This window comes from Lactuca saligna, chromosome 1, assembly GCF_052625555.1.
Source record: "Lactuca saligna cultivar CGN05327 chromosome 1, ASM5262555v1, whole genome shotgun sequence".
NCBI lineage: Eukaryota > Viridiplantae > Streptophyta > Magnoliopsida > Asterales > Asteraceae > Lactuca > Lactuca saligna.
The window spans coordinates 1,545,088-1,567,295 of NC_136417.1; the positions used below are offsets into that span (position 1 = coordinate 1,545,088).

The 22,208-nt window shown below is 40.7% G+C and overlaps 1 protein-coding gene across 1 annotated transcript; it reads left to right on the top strand.

Annotated features, from left to right (window-relative positions):
- Nucleotides 1–8,352: 8,352 nt before the first annotated feature.
- Nucleotides 8,353–22,208, top strand: LOC145004281 (E3 ubiquitin-protein ligase UPL2-like). Its single transcript, XM_078963514.1, has 17 exons — nucleotides 8,353–8,571; nucleotides 8,677–8,819; nucleotides 10,082–10,177; nucleotides 10,268–10,471; nucleotides 10,550–16,973; nucleotides 17,046–18,076; nucleotides 18,155–18,454; nucleotides 18,539–18,743; nucleotides 18,831–19,093; nucleotides 19,180–19,451; nucleotides 19,536–20,610; nucleotides 20,683–20,829; nucleotides 20,896–20,976; nucleotides 21,050–21,275; nucleotides 21,353–21,492; nucleotides 21,628–21,734; nucleotides 21,819–22,208. The coding sequence occupies exons 2-17, from the start codon at nucleotides 8,721–8,723 to the stop codon at nucleotides 21,919–21,921; spliced, it is 10,773 nt and encodes a 3,590-aa protein (XP_078819640.1). The 5' UTR covers nucleotides 8,353–8,571; nucleotides 8,677–8,720; the 3' UTR covers nucleotides 21,922–22,208.

Consider the following 22,208-nt stretch of genomic DNA (forward strand, 5'->3'; position numbering starts at 1 on the left):
CCAGGCACATCGACAGAAAATACCATTTTATTAGACATCGAATAGAAGAAGGACTCCTCGTGGCAAAGAGGGTATCATCGGATGAGAACCCAACAGATCCCCTCATGAAGGGACTGACTCGGGTTAAGCATCTCCAGCATGCTCGGAGCATAGGGCTGAAGGATGATATTAGATTTAGTAGTTAGATAACCTCGAAATTTGTAAAGTGTAATTGACATTAGATGATGAATAAAAGGTGTTTTATTTATGAGTAAAGTGTTGCTATCTCTTGTCAATCGTTTACTATATTTCTTTTGCATGTTTTGACTTCCAGAATAATTTTGTTTGGTATAACATATTATTCAAACCTCCATAGTCGGTCATATGTCGGAAGTAGGTATGAATCAAGACTGTCATGATTGGTTGCACAGGTCTAAGGTGTTAGACAAGGCTACAACAATCATGAGTTCTCATAAGTTCTGAGCATTGGACTCAACCCACGCTCACTGGAATCACTTCATGGAATTCTATCTCGAGTGATCGTGAGACGATAATATCATATAAGTCTTCAAACCTAGAGATATGATTTGTTACTTACAAGTTGGTTATGCATTGATTGTACGAAAACGCATTGGTAACTCGATGTTATAAATCGTGCTTTTGTGTGTAATTCAATGAGTGGTAGAACAAACATATGAGTTGAAGTTTATCTGTTCCTTATTGGATTAGAAGCTGATATCTGGGGCCCTCGATGATTTTTTTTTGACCTATGTACCAGGCCCGGTCAGAACTAAGTTGATGTGTTCAATTAAGTTCTTTGTCAAACAAATCGGAAATCGGGAAACAAACTGTTGGACAATAAGTAAGACATTGTTCCATGTATTTGTCCGGCTGATATCTAGAACAGAGGATTATATGATCACTTATCTTAAATGGCGTACCATCATCTTCTCAGTTCTGAGAAACCTTGAAAAGAGCTACGATTGTCGATCGGTTCCTGAAGTCATACTTGCAGTAATAGTTATTAGACTTATCCAAGTGGGAGACTGTTGGATAAGGTGTCTAAGTCCATAACTATTTCTGGTATGTACTTGACCCGACCCGGCATGGTCCATTTGGGTTGCATGGCACCATGCAATTGGATAGACTAAATGAGAGAAATAACACTTGGAGATTATTAATATATTATAATTTTTAATATATTAATAATATTATTTGATTAGTTTGATCAAGAATTAATTAAGTGATCAAAAGATAACTAATTAAATATATGGGTTGATTATGTAAATCATCCATATCTTGTATAGTGGGCTAAGAGGCTCCATGAATTATCAAGTTGGGTTCCACCCATAGGATGCTCCATGGGAGTTACAAACCCATGGGTCATGGAAATGAAGAGTCATGACACATTAGGGTTTACATGGTGTAACCCTAGATGTGTCAACACTATATAAGGATCTCATTCTCCACCAAAATCGACTACACATGTGAAACAAGAGGGCTAGGCCGATTTCAAGTAGTGTGTCTTCTCTCAAAAGTCTTTCCAAGAGCATTTGGTGTTGTGTGAAGTATTTGAGGCATCACACTTGGGGTGCTAAGCTCATAAGGTTTCAAGGAACATAAGCAACAACAAGGTAAGTTATTCTATCTATCATTCAAGTTAAAAATTGTTCCCCATGTATGCTAGATAGGAATATAGCCTTGGAATTCAACTTTGCATGATAATTAGACAAACATAGATCCAAGGTTATTAGGGTTGCATGTACACTTAGGAAGTGTTAAAATGCTCAAAACCCAACAATATGATAGTTTGAGCAGTCCAGATAGATGGAAGGCCGGTGGGCGTACCGGTCAGGCCGAAGGCTCGAAGGGTGGTCTAGATATGCTGAAGGCGCTGAGAGTGGTCCAAATTTGTTGAAGGCCTGATAAGGCGGCCCAATCATACTGAAGACTTTGTATGTGTTAATAGATCGGTACGAGGAGAATGAAAAAAAAGCGTCACTAGGGGATGATAATTGATGGGGTCTGGCCCCAAGCATGGGTCATGTTAGTAGAAAGCGGTGCATGGACCTGAGAGTCCTTGCGAACAGATTCAGAGTAGATGGAAGTTCGAGCATATCAGTTGTTCTACAGTGATAATATAGAGAGAAGTATAGCTCAGTGACACGTGCAGGCGCGTAAGAGTTTTTGAGTGGATTTCCTAGAAAGGAAAGGGTATGTAGCTCCAGAAGGAGCGTGGGTCCTCCGTTAGGGGAGGAAGTGGAGCAAATAGATGACCGATGTGTCTCAGTCATTAGTAAGAGGCACTGGGTTTGTACCAATGGTATGGAAACACATTCGGGTTGGGTGTCTGTTGAGGTTGCGAAAGAATTTCCAGTAGTGTAGAACCAGAGTAGTTTGGAAAGGATGCAAGGATGGAGCCTTAGATTTCGGTATGGTCGTGATCAGAAGGTTATGTATGGAGTGATAATTCATCCTAGGGATGTCTGGAGGTATCGTCAGTGTGTCGGGTGTTCCAGCCTGTGGATGTTGGATCGGGTACAACATGTGTATGTGATTGCAAAAGAGAGCTCATAGGAGTGCTCAGTAACTGAAGGATGTGTCATCCTGTCAGCTCAGGAAGGAACGAGTTGGATTTGGAGTAACGAAGGTATCATCGGTTAGCAAGGGTTATTATCAGAAAAAGAAGCCGGTGGCCGACTTGAAGTAGTGTCGTGACTCTGTGAGAAAGAGTTGGGCTTTATAGAGATCCGATAGCAGTGTTCGGAGGAACCTGGGTCGGTTGAGACTAGGAGTTGTATTGAGGGAGTGTCATTTGGGATGTGTTGCTGCAGGCTTCGAGGATGAAGCCTAATTTAAGTGAGGGAGAATTGTAACACACCGAGTTCTGAAGTGCAGATTCAGGGTGCTTGGTGTAATTGAGGAGGATCGAGTCGGCGAGTCCATGGGTAGACTTGGCGAGTCGAGTCGCGGTTTTGGTGATGTGCTTAGTGACCAACTCGGCGAGTCGGCTGCTGGACTCGGCGAGTTGGTGCTGAAGGGAGTAAAACCCTAATCCGGGGTTTGTGTTATATATAAAGCTTATTATAGCCACCCTCAACCTCTTTACCTTCCCACTTGAGATCCAGAAACCCTCATCTCGTGTGTGACTCCATTGTTGAGAAGATTGAAGCTTTGAAGAAGGAATTGGTGAAGAGAAAGTCGGAGGGAGTTGAGGATAGCATCAAAAGAGCTTGTGGATATGAAGCCTACATCACTTTAGACTCATCTCTAAGGTAAGAGGACCTTACCTTAAGCTATTTCCTTGTTATTTCATCCATGGTGTGTGACTTGGGGTTCTTTAGCATAGTTGGGATCTATTTTGGGTATGGAGACTAGATATGAGGTTGCAACTTCAGATTTAGGTTGGTTTGGAGCCAAGTGATCAGAAAGTGATAGCTTTGGGGCGTGATTGAGAGTGTCATTGCCTTAAACCTTCATTTTTAGCTTGTTGAAGCTTGTTGAGCCTTGCATGCACGTAAAGTTGGAAACTTTACGTGTGAATCTGGCCCTAGGAGTCTAGGTCTGTGTATTAAAAGCATTGGAATGGCCTGAAATCGTCTAGATGAAGATGTCACATTTGGACTTGGCGAGTCACATGGGTGAAATCACCGAGTAGTATGAATATATGCATGAACTCGACGAGTTGGAAGAACAACTCAGCGGGTCTGTTGAAGATTGCATTGGACTCGGCGAGTTTGTTCTTGGACTCATCGGGTCTGATCGTGAAGTCCTAACCTTTTCGGTCGAGCTGTGAATCGGTGAGTCAAGGGACGACTCGGTGAGTTGAGCAGGATGTGACTCAGAGTTTGTTGGACTCGGCGAGTCTTGGGATGACTCGGCGAGTTGAGTCATGGATTGGGAGTTTCTGAGTATAGGGACTCGACGAGTAAGAGGGTTAACTCGGCGAGGGAGTCAGTCAGGAAGGTTGACTTTGACTGAGGACTTTAACTTTGACCAAGAGTTGACCAGTTGACTTTTAGGGGTATTTTGGTAATTATTGGTATTGATTGAGTTCAGTGTTTTGGTATTGATCAGTGGTGGAGTTCGTATCGGAGGTGGGAGCAACGTGATCTTATCTTTTCAGTCATCAGTTGCGAGGTGAGTTATCCTCACTATACTAAGGGGCCTAAGGCACCAAGGCCGGCCCAGTGGATTTGATATCCTAGTATTTATTGATATGTTGAGTTGAGTTAGTAATGTATGCCAGTTGATATGCTAGTCGGGTAGATCTGTAGGACTACCTGTGATACTGATTGATTACGTGTATGTGCATTTATCTGTTACATGTCGACATGTTATGTGGGATGGGTTGAGGTTGTACTACTCCGTGCAGTAGCCAACAAACCCTAGAGTATTCCAGATATGAGCTGAGGGCCCGGTAGGCATTCCAGACTCATACTAAGGACTCGGGAGCATTCCAGATACGAGCTGAGGTCCCGATAGGCATTCCATACTCGTACTAAGGGCTCGATGGCATTCCAGATACGAGATGAGGGCCCGGTAGGCATTCCAGACTCGTACTGAGGGCATATGGGTAGTCCAGCTTGTAAAGCTGTGGACCCAATACATGTTGTTATGTTTTGGTTGATATGATATGTTAAAGTTAATATTGCTATGTGGACTGTATGCGTATCGGTATTTTGGGGGTAACTCACTAAGATTTCGGGCTTACAGTTTCAGTTTATTGTTTTAGGTGCATCAGAGGATTGTGACAGGGCAAAGGCGTGATCGTACAACTCCTCACTTTTTTAAGACTATGTTTCTGGGATACTCTGATATTCTGCATTTTGAAAAACAAGTTTGTAATAACTAATGGTTTTTGGGTTGTTTAAAAAGTTTTAAATTGGCTTGAATTTTACGGGTATTACATGAATTGATTAAAAATACTTTCCAGGAACCAGATGTTACAAGTACGCCTCGCGTACGCCAAGCTTACGCCCAACGTTCGGGTAGTCCAACAATTAAATACAAAGATATTAAATAGTTATTACCTCAAGTGACGGATGTTACACCTCATCTTTTCACGAAATGACAAAATTGGTCCAGTTTCGAAATGGTGACAAAAGTTGTGAAGAATGACAAAATTTCTCTTTTAGCCTCTACAGTTTTGAAATGTTGGCGGAAAATACCCAACTTCGAAAATAGGCTAACAATGCTGAGAAATGGAGAATTTTACAAGTTTAGTCACTGCAATTAGTGCGAATTTACACTTTTTATCCAGTTTCGCAATTGGGGGAATAATTCGCATTTAAAGTTGTTTTGGCGCAGCGGGTCCTTGCAAAATTCTGAAAGTGACAGATTTTACCCATATTTTGGAAAATCTTGCAACTCTCACCCAAAAATCGAAAATGTTTCCAAAATTGAAAACTTTATGAGGCTTTTTTCGTGATTGTTTTTCCATGCAAGATTTTAAAGGTTTCATTTTGGCACACATCAAGGGGGAGTTATGTAAAGAATAATCCCCGGGCGCTTCTCACCCTTAATGGGTTTTATAATCATTTTTTGTTTATAAAAAGGGGGAGAATAAAGAATGGGTATTCGAAACTTCTCGGGTTCTTCGGGTATTTATTTGTGGATTTGAAGACTGATATCATTTCGAGGGGGGTTTGATCTTGATCGCACGAGCTCGTTGGATATTGTAATTAGGATATCCAATCCTAACTTTGAGGGGGAGAATGTTAGGGTGCAAAGTCATGCTTGGATGTGGATTGTTTGGTGGCTTACCCTCTTTTATGTGTAAAGGGGCTGAGTCTTTCCTATAATTAAGAAATAAGTGACTCCTATTATGTAAAGAACTATTTGGAGAGCATTAGTTTTAGAGAGAGAAACTAGCAAACCCATTTGTACCCTTTCTAGTTCAACTAACGAGAGCTTAACAATATTTATTTACTCTATCTGTTATTGATTTTGCATGATGATTAACTAGATCTTTTCTTATTCCGCACATACCATCATAATCAACACCTCTACAATGAACAAAAGGCGAACTATTAATCATACATGAATATACCAAAAACTATTAATCATACATGAATATAACATACTATTTAAGTAAAAAGTTAAATATAATTGTAATCATAAATGAATAAAAATGTATTGTATAAACAATTATAATATACCTCTAATCACAAATGAATAACACAAAACAAAAAGAAATTACAATGTACAATTTAGGTATTTTCATTAATCTTAAATGAATAAGACACAAAAATAGTTGCAATGTAGAAATTGTGTTGTAGCTTATCCAATGAAGTTGATATTTTGATTTTTCTTTGTTGTCTATGATTCTTGTAGTCTTGCGGTTTGTATATTGCAACTTTTAATTTGCTACACATAATAAGTTTTTGTCTTTTCGTTTGATTACCTAAAAAAAGAAAACAAAAAAAAGTAAATTAGAAACAAGAACCCCTACATTGTAATTTAATAAGCTTTAGCTCCAACTCAAGATCCCACCAATTAGATAATCAATTACCAGGTGCATCATTTTCACAGGACTTTCAATTTATGGGTGCAACTTGCTCAAATATATTATTTTATAAATTTTATTAATTAATGGTTAAAGCTACAATCATAAATGAATATCAAGGTGGTGCTCCGCCGAAAAGAAAGTATGGATTTGAGGTCACCATTTGGCATTTCTTATCACTTTCCAGCATGCAGGTTGCAATGAAATAATTTTCTAGTTTAGGATACATGTATGTATATGGAGAGTGTAAACGTGTAACTCCACCACACCTGCATACTAAAAGCCATTATGAAAAAATCGACTTGTAAGATGAAAAAGAAGAAAATAACCAAAAAGTCATCATTTTTCTTAGCAAAATTGGGTGTACAAATCATAGTTCAAAGCTAGTAATCTTGCCTAGTCTATAGGTCAAACCAAAATGAGGGAAACAATTTAAGTTAAAAGATCAACAAGAACCCAAAATTGAAGAAACAAAAGAATCATAAAGAAGTAAACATTCTAAAACTTATCAAATTTCCTATCAACCCGAGCAACTTGCAAATCTATGCAACTTCCAGTATAGGATTACGATATAATAATAAGCACTATTATGCGGATTAAACAACAAAAGATGAATACATTGGAGCATACCCGATTAGTGAAAGTGAGACAAACTTTAACCCATAAACTATGAAATCATATGAAGCAATACCGAGAATCATTAAGAATTCGTCCTCTTGACACAAAAAGAGAAATACGATAATGAAGAAACTGAAAAATAGGAACGATCATCTCAAACAATACATCGACAGGTGAAACAACCTGTGGAATTACCGTGATTAACGAAGAGGACAATAAACTTACAATTCCATTGAAGATGATTGAGAATTCACGATGAATCGAATTTGGAAATCGATTCGTGATATGAACTCGATCGATTTAAATAGGATAGGATCAATGTTGGCGACATGTTAGTGAAGTGAAGATGCTTTGGTAGTTGTTGCTATGGAAAAACCGTGGTACATCGGAGTCCAGAGAGAGAATTGGATTTTAGATGCTAAATGTAACTATGCAAGTGCGAGATCGGAAGGTATATATGTTGCAGGCGGACCTGGTAGCCATGGTCGATTGCGACCAGACCCTAAGTGAGGTGCCAACTCCTTTTTTGTTGGAAAATGAAGATCAAATGAATCATGACAAGGGAGGGAAATGAAGACCAGGATGTAGATGGATTAGAAAATCTTAATCTGAAGTATAAATAAGGGAGTAGAAGTTGGGATAGATAAAGGCAGGTTGTGATGGATTATGTGCCAAGAACAAGGGTCGCCTCCCAAACACGCAAAACCAACATTCAGATATCAAGCCAAATTTAAGGAAATTGGATTTATATTATTTTCTTACTTACACTTACCAAAATTAAGCCATTTGAATTTACCTTAATAACCTTTGATGTATTTTTATTTACATTTTAAGATATTTAGTTTTGATATTTACAGAAATGACCCCTTACATATTAGCCATAGATCTAAGTAATTAGATGGTCGAAATTTGTTCTCGTTCTCAACCTTTCGAGTGTTCTTGATATAACCTATCTCTCTCTCTCTCTATATATATATATATATATATATATATATATATATATATATATATATATATATATATATATATAACTCTTTAAAGATATACCCTAACCCAAAACCAACATAACAAAACTAACATAAAAATAAAATGTTCAAATAAGACGATAATCAATGGATCGAATTACTATAGCATTTCACATTCACATCCTCTGTAAGGAGAAAGGACGAAATATGTAATTTTACTCATGTGAAAAGACCCACCCTATGGACCGTAGTGCAAAAACCGCCCTTCAATTTCACATCGAGTGTAGAAAAGAGGGAGAGGACTGCCCTTCTGTATAAAAAGCAGCTCTCTTCTCCGATTCGAGGGTTAACCCAAACACATCCACCAACAGAACCCTTTTCTCTATACTCTTTGGGCTTCTGGGGCCTCATTTCTCTTACACATAAACCCTTTTACTCTCTTTCTTGATTTTCAATTTACTTTGATGTTTATGAATCCCTTGTTAATCTCTACACAACTAGGTCAATCTGTCCCGCCCTCTTGTTTTTCTGTATGATTTAATCGATTATCCTCGATTTGTTTGACTGTTTCATATCAAATTGATATTTTTTGTTTTGTTTTTGCAGTATAAAGGAGTGTAGAGGAGTAAAGAAGAAGGTTTGTGAATCTTATGGCGGGTACCCTAAGATCGAGCTTGCCGTCGAGGTTACGGCAGCTTTTATCCGGTGAAGGACCTATCGGTCCGAATGTTAAACTTGACTCCGAGACTGTAAGATTTTTGCCCCCTTTTAGTAATTCTTCGCTTCCGTGAAGTGTTTATGCGTGGTTTTATTGGGGGTTTCTTGTTTTTGGTGTTGAATTTGGTTTATTGGTTGAAGTTAGGGCTGCGTTCTGTTGGTGGTTATTGTTTCGAAGTTCTTATGTTGATAATTAATTAATTGATGTGGAGGTAGGGTACTCTGTGATTTAAATAACGTGACTAGAAGGGTTCGCCTTGCTACATATAGTAATTGTATGCATTCAGGTACAGTTTCAAGTGTCACTGGATCTACATTGTATTTAGGGTTTGTAGTTTTTAGGCTTACCAATTAAAAAAAATCAACAATTTGAGCTTTGATTCAAAAACTAATACTCTCCAAAAGTCCAAATGTAAATAGATGTGGACTTCCTTTCAAATGTTGTTGGAGTTATGCTTTTTCTTCCCTGGATGTTTTAAAATCCAAGTTTTAAGTACAAAAGTAACTGTGTTGTCGTTGATTCTTACTTGTGATGCAGTTACAGTGGCGTTTAATCATATTATCTGATATAGAACAACATCATTGAAAGATTTTGTGGGGTTTCTTGTAGTGTATGAATGTGATTGATTAATAAATATCATATTAGGGCTAGTTTTTGGGGATGCTTTTCTTTATAGCAAAATTATGACTTGTTAACTTCTGTGCTCTTGTTGATCCCTAGTTTATCCACAATCAAATTAGTAATTGTTGAAGCCATGATGAGTTCTAATAGCATGATCTAAGGATTACCTGTTAGTAGTTATATGACCCTTGTTTGTGTACTTTTGGAAGATATGAATGGGATGCATGTGCTTGAAGTAGATTTCAAGATTTTATGCGCATTTTCTACCCTTGTGTCATAAAATTGTTGCTTCAAATACTTTGCTTTACTGTAGTTTTGTATTCATTGGTTCTTTTATCTTGTTTCCTTCCTAAAGGGCTGCATTTTTGTTGAACTTTTTAAAACCTAATTCTTTTTGTAAGTATATATGCATCCTGTAGCATAAGATTATACACCACAATTGACATAGGTGTTACCCTGATATATTTAGGGCAACATAACGAAAGAGGGGAAATTCTTCATTTTGGTTCCTTTCATACAGGGGTTGGGGGATCATAATGTGGTATCTAATGAAAATAAGGCTATACTTATCAGTAGGATATTAGATTCTTGTGATGCTTGCAGAAGATTATTTATTCGCTTGTATTTTGTATTTCTCGTCTTTACTACGTTAACCGTGTCATTTTTTTGCAGCCCCCAAAAGTGAAGGCATTCATCGACAAGGTGATTCTGTGTCCATTGCAAGACATAGCAATCCCTCTTTCAGGTTTCCACTGGGAGTACAGCAAGGTGATAAGATCATATTCATACCCTTACCCTGTGCCACCTTTTGGGTTTATATACTGCCTGTAGTTTGCTTAACCATGTGATTGTTATCAGGGAAATTTTCATCATTGGAGGCCACTGTTTCTGCATTTTGATACATACTTCAAGACATACTTGTCTAGCAGGAAAGACCTTCTTTTAGCAGATCCTTTAGAAGATGATGCCCCTTTCCCTAAACAATCTGTTCTTCAGATTCTGCGTGTCATGCAAATAATTCTAGAGAATTGTCACAACAAAAGTTCCTTTGATGGTTTAGAGGTATATACCGTTGCTCTTTATCAGTTACATTGTATGATATGTATATATTTGTCTCTAAGGGTTGGTTTGTTTGTTCAGCATTTCAAGCTGTTGCTTGCATCAGCAGACCCCGAGGTTGTCATTGCAACCTTGGAGACTCTTTCTGCATTGGTGAAAATAAATCCCTCAAAACTTCATGCAAGTGGGAAGCTGGTAGGATGCGGTTCAATAAACAGCTGTCTTCTATCATTAGCGCAAGGATGGGGAAGCAAGGAAGAGGGTCTGGGGTTATACTCATGTGTTATGTTAAATGAAAGAACCCAAGATGAAGGTCTAACCCTGTTTCCATCTGATGTACAAACCGAAAACGACAATTCTCAAAACCGTGTGGGGTCCACTCTCTATTTTGAGTTGCATGGTGGTGATGCTACATCTACCAGCACAAGTGTTATTCACATCCCTGATCTTCACTTGCGTAAGGAGGATGATTTGTCTTTGATGAAGCTGTTGATTGAGCAGTATAGTGTGCTCCCTGAGCACAGGTTCTCATTGCTGACTAGGGTTAGATATGCTCACGCGTTTCGTTCTCCAAGAATCTGCAGGCTATACAGCAAGATATGCCTTCTTGCTTTTATAGTTCTTGTTCAGTCAAGTGATTCACATGATGAGCTGGTGTCCTTTTTTGCTAATGAGCCGGAGTATACAAATGAGCTGATCAGACTAGTGAAATCTGAAGATACGATACCTGGAACAATTCGTACGCTTGCAATGCATGCTCTAGGATCCCAGCTGGCTGCATATTCATCTTCTCATGAAAGGGCACGCATTCTGAGTGGTTCAAGCATCAGTTTTGCTGGTGGAAACCGCATGATTCTTCTTAACGTGCTGCAAAGGGCGATTTCGTCTTTGAGCAACTCTAGTGATCCCTCGTCCATCGCATTCGTTGAGGCACTTCTTCAGTTCTATTTGCTTCATGTCATATCCACATCAAGTTCCGGGAGTGTTATACGGGGATCAGGAATGGTTCCGACTTTTTTACCTCTTTTAGAGGACTCGGATCCTTCGCACATGCATCTCGTCTGTTTAGCTGTGAAGACACTGCAAAAGCTCATGGATTACAGCAATTCGGCTGTGACTCTGTTTAAAGATTTGGGAGGGGTAGAGCTTCTAACCAACAGATTGCAGATAGAAGTAGGTAGGGTGATTGGTTCAGAAATAGGAGATGACAATACTTCGATGAGCATCGGGGAGTCCTCAAACACTAATGTTGACTGGCTGTATTCTCAGAAGCGGCTCATTAGGGTTTTATTGAAAGCACTTGGCTCTGCTACTTACGCCCCAGCAAATTCTACAAGACCTCAAGGGGGTCATGATGTTTCGTTGCCTGCCACTCTTTCCATGATCTTTGGAAATGTGGATAAGTTTGGAGGTGATATCTATTCCGCAGCTGTCACTGTCATGAGTGAAATGATCCATAAAGACCCCACCTGTTATGCTTCGTTGGATGAATTAGGCCTTCCAGACGCGTTTCTAGAGTCGGTGAAAGCTGGAGTTGTACCTTCTTCAAAAGCTCTTACTTGTGTTCCCAATGGTATTGGGGCTATCTGTCTTAACACCAAAGGCCTAGAGTCTGTTAGAGAAACTTCAGCATTGAAGTTTCTGGTTGATATTTTCACCGATAAGAAATATGTACTTGCAATGAATGATGGAATTGTGCCTTTGGCGAATGCTGTTGAGGAGCTTTTGCGTCATGTTGCTTCACTCAGAGGTACCGGTGTAGACATGATCATTCAGATTGTTAATAAAATTGCTTCCATTGAGGATGGTAAGGGCAGAGGAAAACTGGGGAAAGTTAACAATGAGAGTAATTCTATGGATATGGACATGGAAGATAAGGAAAATGTAGGTCCGGTTCTTGTTGCTGCTGCGGATTCGGTTTCTGAAGGAGTTGGTGATGAGCAGTTTATCCAGTTATGCATCTTTCATGTGATGGTCTTGGTTCATAGAACAATGGAGAATGCTGAAACGTGCAGGCTGTTTGTTGAAAAAGAGGGGATCGAAGCTTTGTTGAAGCTTTTGTTAAGACCAAGTATAACACAGTCATCAGAAGGGATGTCGATTGCTTTGCATAGCACCATGGTTTTCAAGAGTTTTACGCAACATCACTCTGCTCCATTAGCACGTGCCTTTTGTTCTGCTCTTCGTGATTATCTCAAGACAACTCTGACAGGATTTGGTGTTCTTTCTGGATCCTTTCTGCTCGACCCCAAAGCGACTCCAGATGCTGGAGTTTTCCCTTCGCTTTTTCTTGTTGAATTCCTTCTGTTTCTTGCTGCTTCTAAAGACAACCGATGGGTCACGGCATTGCTTCAAGAATTTGGAAACGATAGCAAGGATGTTTTAGAAGATATCGGGCGTACTCACCGTGAGATTTTATGGCAGATTGCACTGCTTGAAGATGCCAAATTTGAAACCGATGATGACAGTGACAGATCAAGACCCTCCGAATCCAATGCATCAGAATCCGAGGAGCAAAGATTCAATTCCTTCAGGCAGTTTCTTGATCCTTTATTGAGAAGAAGGATGTCCGGATGGAGTTTCGAATCCCAGTTTTTTGATTTGATCACTCTGTATCGCGATCTTACCCACGCGTCTGGTGTTCCACAACGAACAGATGGTCCTTCAGCCCTACATCTTGGAGGGGTTCACCAATCAGATGTTGCTAGTGCCAGTGTTGGTTCAAGGGAAGTTGACAAGCATAGATCCTATTATTCTTCTTGTTGTGATATGATGAGGTCACTCTCTCTGCACATCACACATCTGTTCCAAGAGCTTGGGAAAGCAATGTTGCTTCCTTCCAGAAGACGAGATGACATGGTGACAGTTTCGCCTGCTTCAAGATCAGTGGCTTCTACATTTGCTTCCATCACATTGGATCACATGAACTTTGAAGGTCACATGAAGCCTTCTGGATCGGTATCATCCTGGTCACCAAAGTGTCGTTACCTGGGCAAGGTCATAGACTTCATCGATGGGATTCTCCTGGAAAAGCCTGACACCTGCAACCCTGTTCTATTGAATTGTTTATATGGTCGTGGTGTGCTTCAGTCGGTTCTCACCACATTTGAAGCTACCAGTGAGTTGCTATTCACAGTCAACAGGACGCCTGCATCTCCAATGGATACCGATGAAGGAACTCCAAAGCATGAATCAGAAGAAACAGTTCGTTCGTGGATCGATGGTCCTTTAGCCAGTTATGGCAAACTCATGGATCATCTGGTCACATCATCTTTTATTCTGTCGCCATTCACGAAACATTTTCTTACACAGCCCCTTGTAACTGGCGATATTGCTTTTCCACGTGATGCGGAAGTTTTCGTGAAGGTTCTTCAATCCATGATTCTGAAAGCTGTTCTCCCTGTATGGACACATCAACAATTCACCGACTGTAGTGACGATTTCATTGCTACCTTGATATCTATTATTCGTCATGTTTTCTCTGGGGTTGAAGTTAGAAGTGTAAGCAGTACAGGATCACGTCCCTCTGGTCCTCCCCCAAATGAAACAACTATATCCACAATTGTAGAAATGGGATTTTCCAGAGCTCGAGCAGAGGAGGCTCTGAGACAGGTGGGGTCAAACAGCGTGGAGTTGGCAATGGAGTGGCTGTTCTCACATCCAGAAGAAGTTCAAGAAGATGATGAACTTGCTCGTGCACTTGCTATGTCTCTTGGTAATTCTGGAACAGACACAAAAGAAGCTACTACAAATGAAAGTAGTCAACAGATTGAAGAGGAAACCGTGCAGCTGCCCCCTGTTGATGACCTGCTGTCTACTTGCAAAAAGCTTCTAGAAATGAAGGATTCTCTTGCCTTTCCGGTTCGGGATCTTCTTGCAATGATATGCTCTCAAGATGAAGGTCGATACAGGTCCAATGTTATATCGTTTATTCTAGAACAGGTGAAGCTTTGCAGTGCCAATGCTGATGGTGGAAAGAACAACATGCTATCCTCCCTCTTTCATGTCCTCGCTTTGATTCTTAACGAGGATAAGGATGCAAGAGAAGTTGCTTCCAAGAGTGGTCTGGTTAAGGTTGCAGCAGATCTTTTGTCGGAGTGGAACTCCAATGAGAAACTGATTGTTCCTAAATGGGTGACAGCCGCTTTTCTTGCTATCGACAGGCTGGCGCAGGTTGATCAAAAGTTGAATGCTGATATTTCAGAGTTGTTGAAGAAAGAGGATGTGGGCAACCAGAATTCTGTTGTTGTGATCGATGAGGACAAGCAAAATAAGTCCATGGGATTATCCTCAAAGCATATTGATGTGGATGAACAGAAGAGGTTTGTTGAGATATCATGTGGGTATTTAACGAAGCAGCTTCCTGCTGAAACGATCCATGCTGTTCTGCAACTCTGCTCTACACTTACAAGAACTCACTCTGTTGCTGTTAGCTTTTTAGATGCTGGGGGTTTGCCTTTGCTGTTATCTTTGCCTACAAGCAGTCTGTTTGTTGGGTTTGATAATGTTGCTGCTACTATTATTCGCCATATTCTTGAAGATCCACAGACTCTCCAACAGGCCATGGAAAGTGAAATCCGCCATAGTATTCTGACAGCTGCCAACCGACAGTCTAACGGAAGGCTCACACCCCGTAATTTTTTGTTAAATCTGACTTCTGTCATCTCAAGGGATCCTGTGGTTTTTATGCGGGCTGCACGATCTGTGTGCCAAATTGAAATGGTTGGTGAGCGGCCGTATGTTGTCTTGCTAAAAGACCGTGAGAAGGATAAGGTTAAAGAAAAAGAGAAGGAGAAAGATAAAGAGAGAGGAGAAGAAAAAGATAAGCCACAAACTCCTCAAACTGATGGTAAGTTGACATTGGGTAATGCCAAACTACCCGAGGGAAATGCTAAGAATGCAAAAGTTCATCGGAAGCCTCCTCAAAGTTTTGTTACAGTAATTGAGCTGCTTTTGGAATCAGTTATTACTTTTGTACCTCCTCCAGAAGACAAGGCAGAGGGTTCTTCGGTGGCTGATATGGAAATTGATGTTGCTTTAAGTAAGAGTAAGGGAAAAGCTATTGCCTCAGCAACCGAAGAGAACGGAGATAATGGCCAGGAATCATCTGCATCTTTGGCTAAGGTTGTATTCATATTGAAGCTCTTGAAGGAAATTCTGTTAATGTATGGTCCATCTGTTCATGTTCTGTTACGAAAAGATGCTGAAGTTAGCAGCAGTCATGGTCATGGTGGGGGCATATTTCACCACATTCTTTGTAAGTTTCTTCCTCACCTGAGGAGTTCCAAAAGGGAAAAGAAGTCGGATGCAGACTGGAGGCACAAGCTAGCAGGCAGAGCCAGCCAGTTGTTGGTGGCTGCTTGCGTGCGTTCCACAGAAGCAAGGAAGAGAATATTCATAGAGATCAATAACGCCTTCAGTGATTTTGTTGATAGTTGTAAAGTTCACAGGCCTCCTGGAAATGATATCCAGGCTTTTGTTGATCTGCTTGGTGATGTACTGGCTGCCCGCTCGCCTACCGGCTCTTCAATTTCAGGAGAAGCTTCTGTTACGTTTATCGATGTGGGTCTTGTGAGATTGCTTACACGGACTCTTCAAATGTTGGATCTGGATCATGCTGATTCCATAAAGATTGTACCAGGGCTTGTAAAGGTTCTGGAGTTGGTCACCAAAGAACATGTTCATGCTGCTGAGGCTAATACCACAAAGGGTGAGAATTCAACAAAAGCTCCTGATCATGGCCAACCTGGGGGAACGGATCATACTGGTGATATAGATACATCTCAGTCCACAGAAACTGCAGCTTTACCTAATTCAAGCTCCGCACCTACTGAAGTTGCTGAGGGCTTTAGCACTGTTCAAACCTATGGCGGATCTGAGGCGGTTACTGATGACATGGAACATGATCAGGATATTGACGGAGGCTTCGCCCCTCCAAGCGAAGATGATTACATGCATGAAAATTCTGAGGATGCAAGGGGACTTGAAAATGGACTTGGTTCTGTTGGAATACGATTTGAAATCCAACCTGATATTCGTGAGAGCCTTGATGAAGATGACGAGGATATGTCGGGTGATGAAGGAGATGAGGTTGATGAGGATGAAGATGACGGACACAATGATCTGGAAGAAGATGAAGTCCATCACTTGCCGCATCCAGACACCGATCAAGATGATCATGAAATTGAAGATGAGTTTGACGAGGACATGATCGAGGAAGAAGATGAAGACGACGAAGACGATGATGGTGGAGTTATACTAAGATTGGGTGAGGGAATGAATGGCATAAATGTATTGGACCATATTGAGGTATTTGGTAGAGACCATAGTTTTTCCAACGATACCCTCCATGTGATGCCTGTTGAAGTATTTGGTTCCAGACGCCAAGGCCGGACCACATCCATCTATAATCTTTTGGGGAGATCAGGTGATAGCTCTGTTGCGTCTCAGCATCCTCTTCTAATGGAGCCTTCTTCATCACGTGCAGTCTCTTCCAGACAAGCAGGTAACTTTCTTTCATTCTCTGTCTCAATCCCTTCTCTTGTCTGCTAAGTAAGTTGGTTTTTTGTGTTTGTAGATAATGGTCGTGATGGGCACATTGAAAGAAATTTAGAGTCATCCTCGTCGCGGTTAGATTCGATTTTCAGGTCTTTGAGGAACGGCCGCCATGGACAGCATGGACACCGTCTTAGCATGTGGAATGATGACCAGCAAAGCGGTGGGTCCAACGCATCCAGCATCCCTGTAGGCCTTGAAGATTTGTTGGTTTCTCATTTGAGGCGTCCGACTCCTGAGAAGCCCTCTGATCAAGACAAAGTGGAGGAGGGTCAGCAGACGAAAAACGAGTCCCAAGAATCACCTGGGATGGTGCCTGAAACTGAAACCGAAACTGCTGGTGAAAGCAGCAGCGGTACTGGTAATGATGATCAACTTCCTCCTCCTCCTCCTCCTCCTCCTCCTTTGAATGGCTCTGGAAGCACACCTGCAGTAGATGATGAATCTCAAGAAGGGGGCACAGATGCAACTTTGGGACAGCCTCATGATATGCAGTTTGAGAACAACGATAGTGGTGTGCGGGATGTCGAGGCTGTGAGCCAAGAAAGCAGTGGAAGTGGAGCTACATTAGGAGAAAGCCTTCGGAGTTTGGATGTTGAAATTGGAAGCGCTGATGGCCATGACGATGGTCCCACAAGGAGAACAAATGTATCAATAAACGCGAGAGATGCATCCCTTCATAGTGTAACAGAAGTTAGTCAAGAAACAGACCAAAGTGATCCTGCTGAGGATGCACCACGTGATGCTGCTGCTGCTGGTTCTGCACCAATCGACCCTGCATTTCTGGATGCGCTTCCTGAAGAGCTACGAGCTGAGGTTCTTTCAGGCCGACAGGGACCGGTGGCGCCACAGCCACCTGCAACCAGCGAACCACCAAACGATGGAGACATAGACCCTGAGTTCCTTGCAGCACTTCCTCCAGACATCCGGGCAGAAGTTTTGGCACAGCAACAAGCACAAGGTGCTCACCGAGCCCAAGAATTGGAAGGTCAACCCGTGGAGATGGATACTGTATCCATAATAGCCACATTCCCTTCAGAACTAAGGGAAGAGGTATGTTTTCTCTTCCTGTAATCTTAGTTTCTTGTTATCATCTATTTGATCTTTTGGTTTGTTCATATATATGTTCAGGTTCTTTTAACTTCATCTGATGCGGTTCTTGCTAATCTGACACCTGCTCTTGTTGCGGAGGCAAATATGTTGCGAGAGAGGTTTGCACGTCGTTACAATCGGACACTTTTTGGTATGTTCCCAAGAAGCAGGAGGGGTGAGTCTTCTAGAAGAGGGGAAGGAGCTGGATCCAGCATGGATAGAAGTGGTGGGATCATTACCCGTAGGTCAAGTGGAAGTAAGCCTGTTGAAACTGATGGAGCTCCTCTAGTTGACCAAGAAGATCTTAAAGCAATGATTCGGTTGCTTCGTGTAGTTCAGGTCACAGTTTGTTTGTTACTTACACCCGTATTCATACATGCTAAACATTCTCTCTAAAGCTTTTGTTGTTTGTTTTTGCCACAGCCACTATATAAACCTCAGCTCCAGAGACTGCTCTTGAATTTGTGTGCTCATGGTGACACCCGTTCTTCTGTGGTAAAGATATTGATGGACCTATTGTTGCTTGATATAAGAAAGCCTGGAAATAACTTGAATGCTTCCGAGCCATCATATAGACTTTATGCATGCCAAAGTCATGTCATGTATTCTCGTCCTCAGTGCTTTGATGGTAAGGATCTTATCATTCATTGATGATGTCAATGGCATCTGTATTTGTATTCTTTGAAGCTAAAATCAATCCTACTCTTTTTTCTAGGGGTCCCTCCATTGGTGTCACGCCGTGTTCTAGAAACTTTGACGTATTTGGCCAGGAATCATACATTTGTTGCAAAACTTTTGCTTCAGTTCAGATTCCCTCCGGAGTCCCATACTCCTTCTGATAAGTCTCATGGAAAAGCCATCATGGTTGTTGAAGATAATGAAACAGAAAAGCAGCAGGGGGATTTCTTGGCCATAACAATGCTGTTGAGCCTCTTGAATCAACCGCTTTATTTGAGAAGTATTGCACATCTTGAGCAGGTAGAATTTGCACAGTCGATACATCTTTTGGTAAAATCTTCGATACATAATTTTTTTTTTTTTACTAAAAAGTGTTTGTGTTTCAGCTGCTGAACTTGTTAGATGTGATCATTGACAATGCGGAAAGCAAGCAAGCTCCTGCTCCCGTATCTGTTCCTGAAGAATCACCTGCTCAGATGTCCACATTAAATGCTGATGATGCTGGTGGCTCAGGCTCAAATACCAAATCACCCAAAGCGGATCATGTCTCTAAGCCCTCATCTTCTGGTGCTAATACAGAATATGACTCCCACACTGTGCTGCTAAGTTTGCCACAAGCAGAGCTGCGGCTTCTATGCTCATTGCTTGCACGTGAATGGTATGTGATCATTTCTTCACTTTGCTCATACATAATATATATACGGGAACTTGTTGTATTAAACTATAAAGCTTGTTGTTTTAGTTTGTCGGATAATGCATACGCTCTTGTGGCGGAAGTACTGAAGAAGCTGGTGACAATCGCACCACATCACTGTCATTTATTCATAACAGAGCTAGCTGGAGCCATGAAGAATCTTACAACATCTGCTATGGATGAATTACGCCGATTCGGTGAAATTGAGAAAGCACTTATTACAACTACTGCTTCAGATGGAGCAGCAATTTTAAGGGTGATACAGGCATTAAGCTCACTTGTTACTTCACTTAATAATCAAGAGAAAGACGAGACAGTTGCTGAAACGGATCAAGCTGCGGCCCTTTCTCTTGTTGGGAACATAAATGCAGCTTTAGAGCCTTTGTGGACAGAGTTGAGCACATGCATAAGCAAAATAGAAAGCTATTCAGATGCGTCTTCACCTTCAGCTTCGCCTTCTTCAGCGGATATGTCGGAGTCATTGACATCAAGACCTTCGGGTGCAATGCCTCCACTTCCAGCTGGCACTCAGAACATCTTGCCATATATCGAGTCTTTCTTTGTTATGTGTGAGAAGCTGCACCCTGGGAGTCCACAGGATTTCGGTATTATGGAAGAGGCGACGACTTCAAAAGTTGATGAGAAGCATGTGGTGTTTGTCAAGTTCTCAGAGAAGCATAGGAAGCTTCTGAATGCATTCATCCGCCAAAACCCTGGACTGCTTGAAAAATCCTTCTCCCTTATGCTGAAGGTCCCCCGTTTTATTGATTTCGACAACAAGCGGTCTCATTTTAGATCAAAAATCAAACATCAACATGATCACCATCACAGTCCTTTGAGAATCTCTGTAAGACGCGCATACATACTTGAAGATTCATATAATCAGCTGCGGATGAGATCCACGCAAGATCTCAAGGGTAGGCTGACTGTTCACTTCCAAGGAGAAGAAGGGATTGATGCAGGTGGACTTACAAGGGAATGGTATCAGCTTTTATCAAGGGTTATTTTCGACAAGGGAGCTCTGCTGTTTACAACTGTTGGCAACGACTCAACATTCCAGCCAAACCCTAATTCCGTTTATCAGACAGAACATCTCTCATACTTCAAGTTTGTTGGAAGAGTGGTAAGTTGTTGCTATTTGTTTTTCGTTGTTGTTCTTTCTGTATGTAGCTTATGGATTTGTGTTGTGTTGTAGGTTGGGAAAGCACTGTTTGATGGTCAGTTGCTTGATGTTCATTTCACAAGATCGTTCTACAAGCACATCCTCGGTGTGAAAGTGACATACCATGATATTGAAGCCATTGATCCGGGTTACTTCAAGAACTTGAAGTGGATGCTAGAGGTATATATAACATTTGAGGAAATAGTAGATATATTATTGAACAAGTTGTGTTGGTTTTTTGTGCAGAATGATATCAGTGATATTCTGGATCTAACATTTAGTATCGATGCGGATGAAGAAAAGCTGATATTGTGCGAAAGAACAGAGGTAAAAGAGAAGTTAGGTTTTAGAATGTAATGTTAATGGATTTATGAATGATATATGATATATATAATAATAGGTGACGGATTACGAGCTGATCCCTGGTGGAAGAAATATTCGAGTGACGGAGGAAAACAAACATAAATACGTGGATTTGATTGCGGAGCATAGATTAACGACAGCCATACGCCCTCAAATCAATGCTTTCTTGGAAGGTTTTACGGAGTTGATTCCCCGCGACTTGATATCCATCTTTCATGATAAGGAGTTGGAGCTCTTGATTAGTGGCCTTCCAGATATTGACTGTAAGACTTTTTCTTTCTTCATTCTATTTCCAACTAACAAACCATAAACATGCATGTTTAATATGGTTGTTTTTCAGTGGATGACATGAAGGCCAATACAGAGTATTCTGGGTATAGTGCTGCATCTCCGGTTATCCAGTGGTTTTGGGAGGTTGCTCAAGCTTTCAGCAAAGAAGACAAAGCCCGTCTCTTGCAATTTGTCACTGGTACCTCAAAGGTATATTCATATTTTGGCAACAACTTAAATAATAAATGGATTCAGTGCCTAATCATTCTATATATATATATATATATATATATATATATATATATATATATATATATATTTTTGTTGTTGTTGTTGTTGTTGCAGGTGCCTTTAGAAGGATTCAGTGCTTTGCAAGGCATCTCTGGATCTCAAAAGTTTCAGATTCACAAAGCATATGGACGACCTGACCATTTGCCCTCAGCTCACACCTGGTAATTTTTCTTGATACAAATTCACGTGATTTTAAATTATCTTAATCCCACATATAATAAAATGTTTTTTTGGTGGATATGCAGTTTCAATCAGTTGGATTTACCAGAATATCCTTCCAAGGAGCATCTGGAGGAGAGGCTGCTGCTTGCAATTCATGAAGCCAATGAAGGATTTGGTTTTGGTTAAAAGAGATAAGAGATGTAGATAAAAAAAATTTTCATGTCCTTTTCAACACGGGATTCAAGCAGTGTTGATATACTTACTTGCTTATTGTACAGTTTCGGTTTGTTAAAATTGAAACTTGTTCTTAATTAATTAATTTCCTTGGTTGGGTTGCTGCCAATTAATTATATCATGTTATCTTTAGATTACAAGTTGGATGGAAGGATTTTTGCTAAAATTGTATATTGGACAACGGCTTTAGAAATTGCATATTAGTGATTTCAGCAAATCTATTTGTTTATCAATTATCA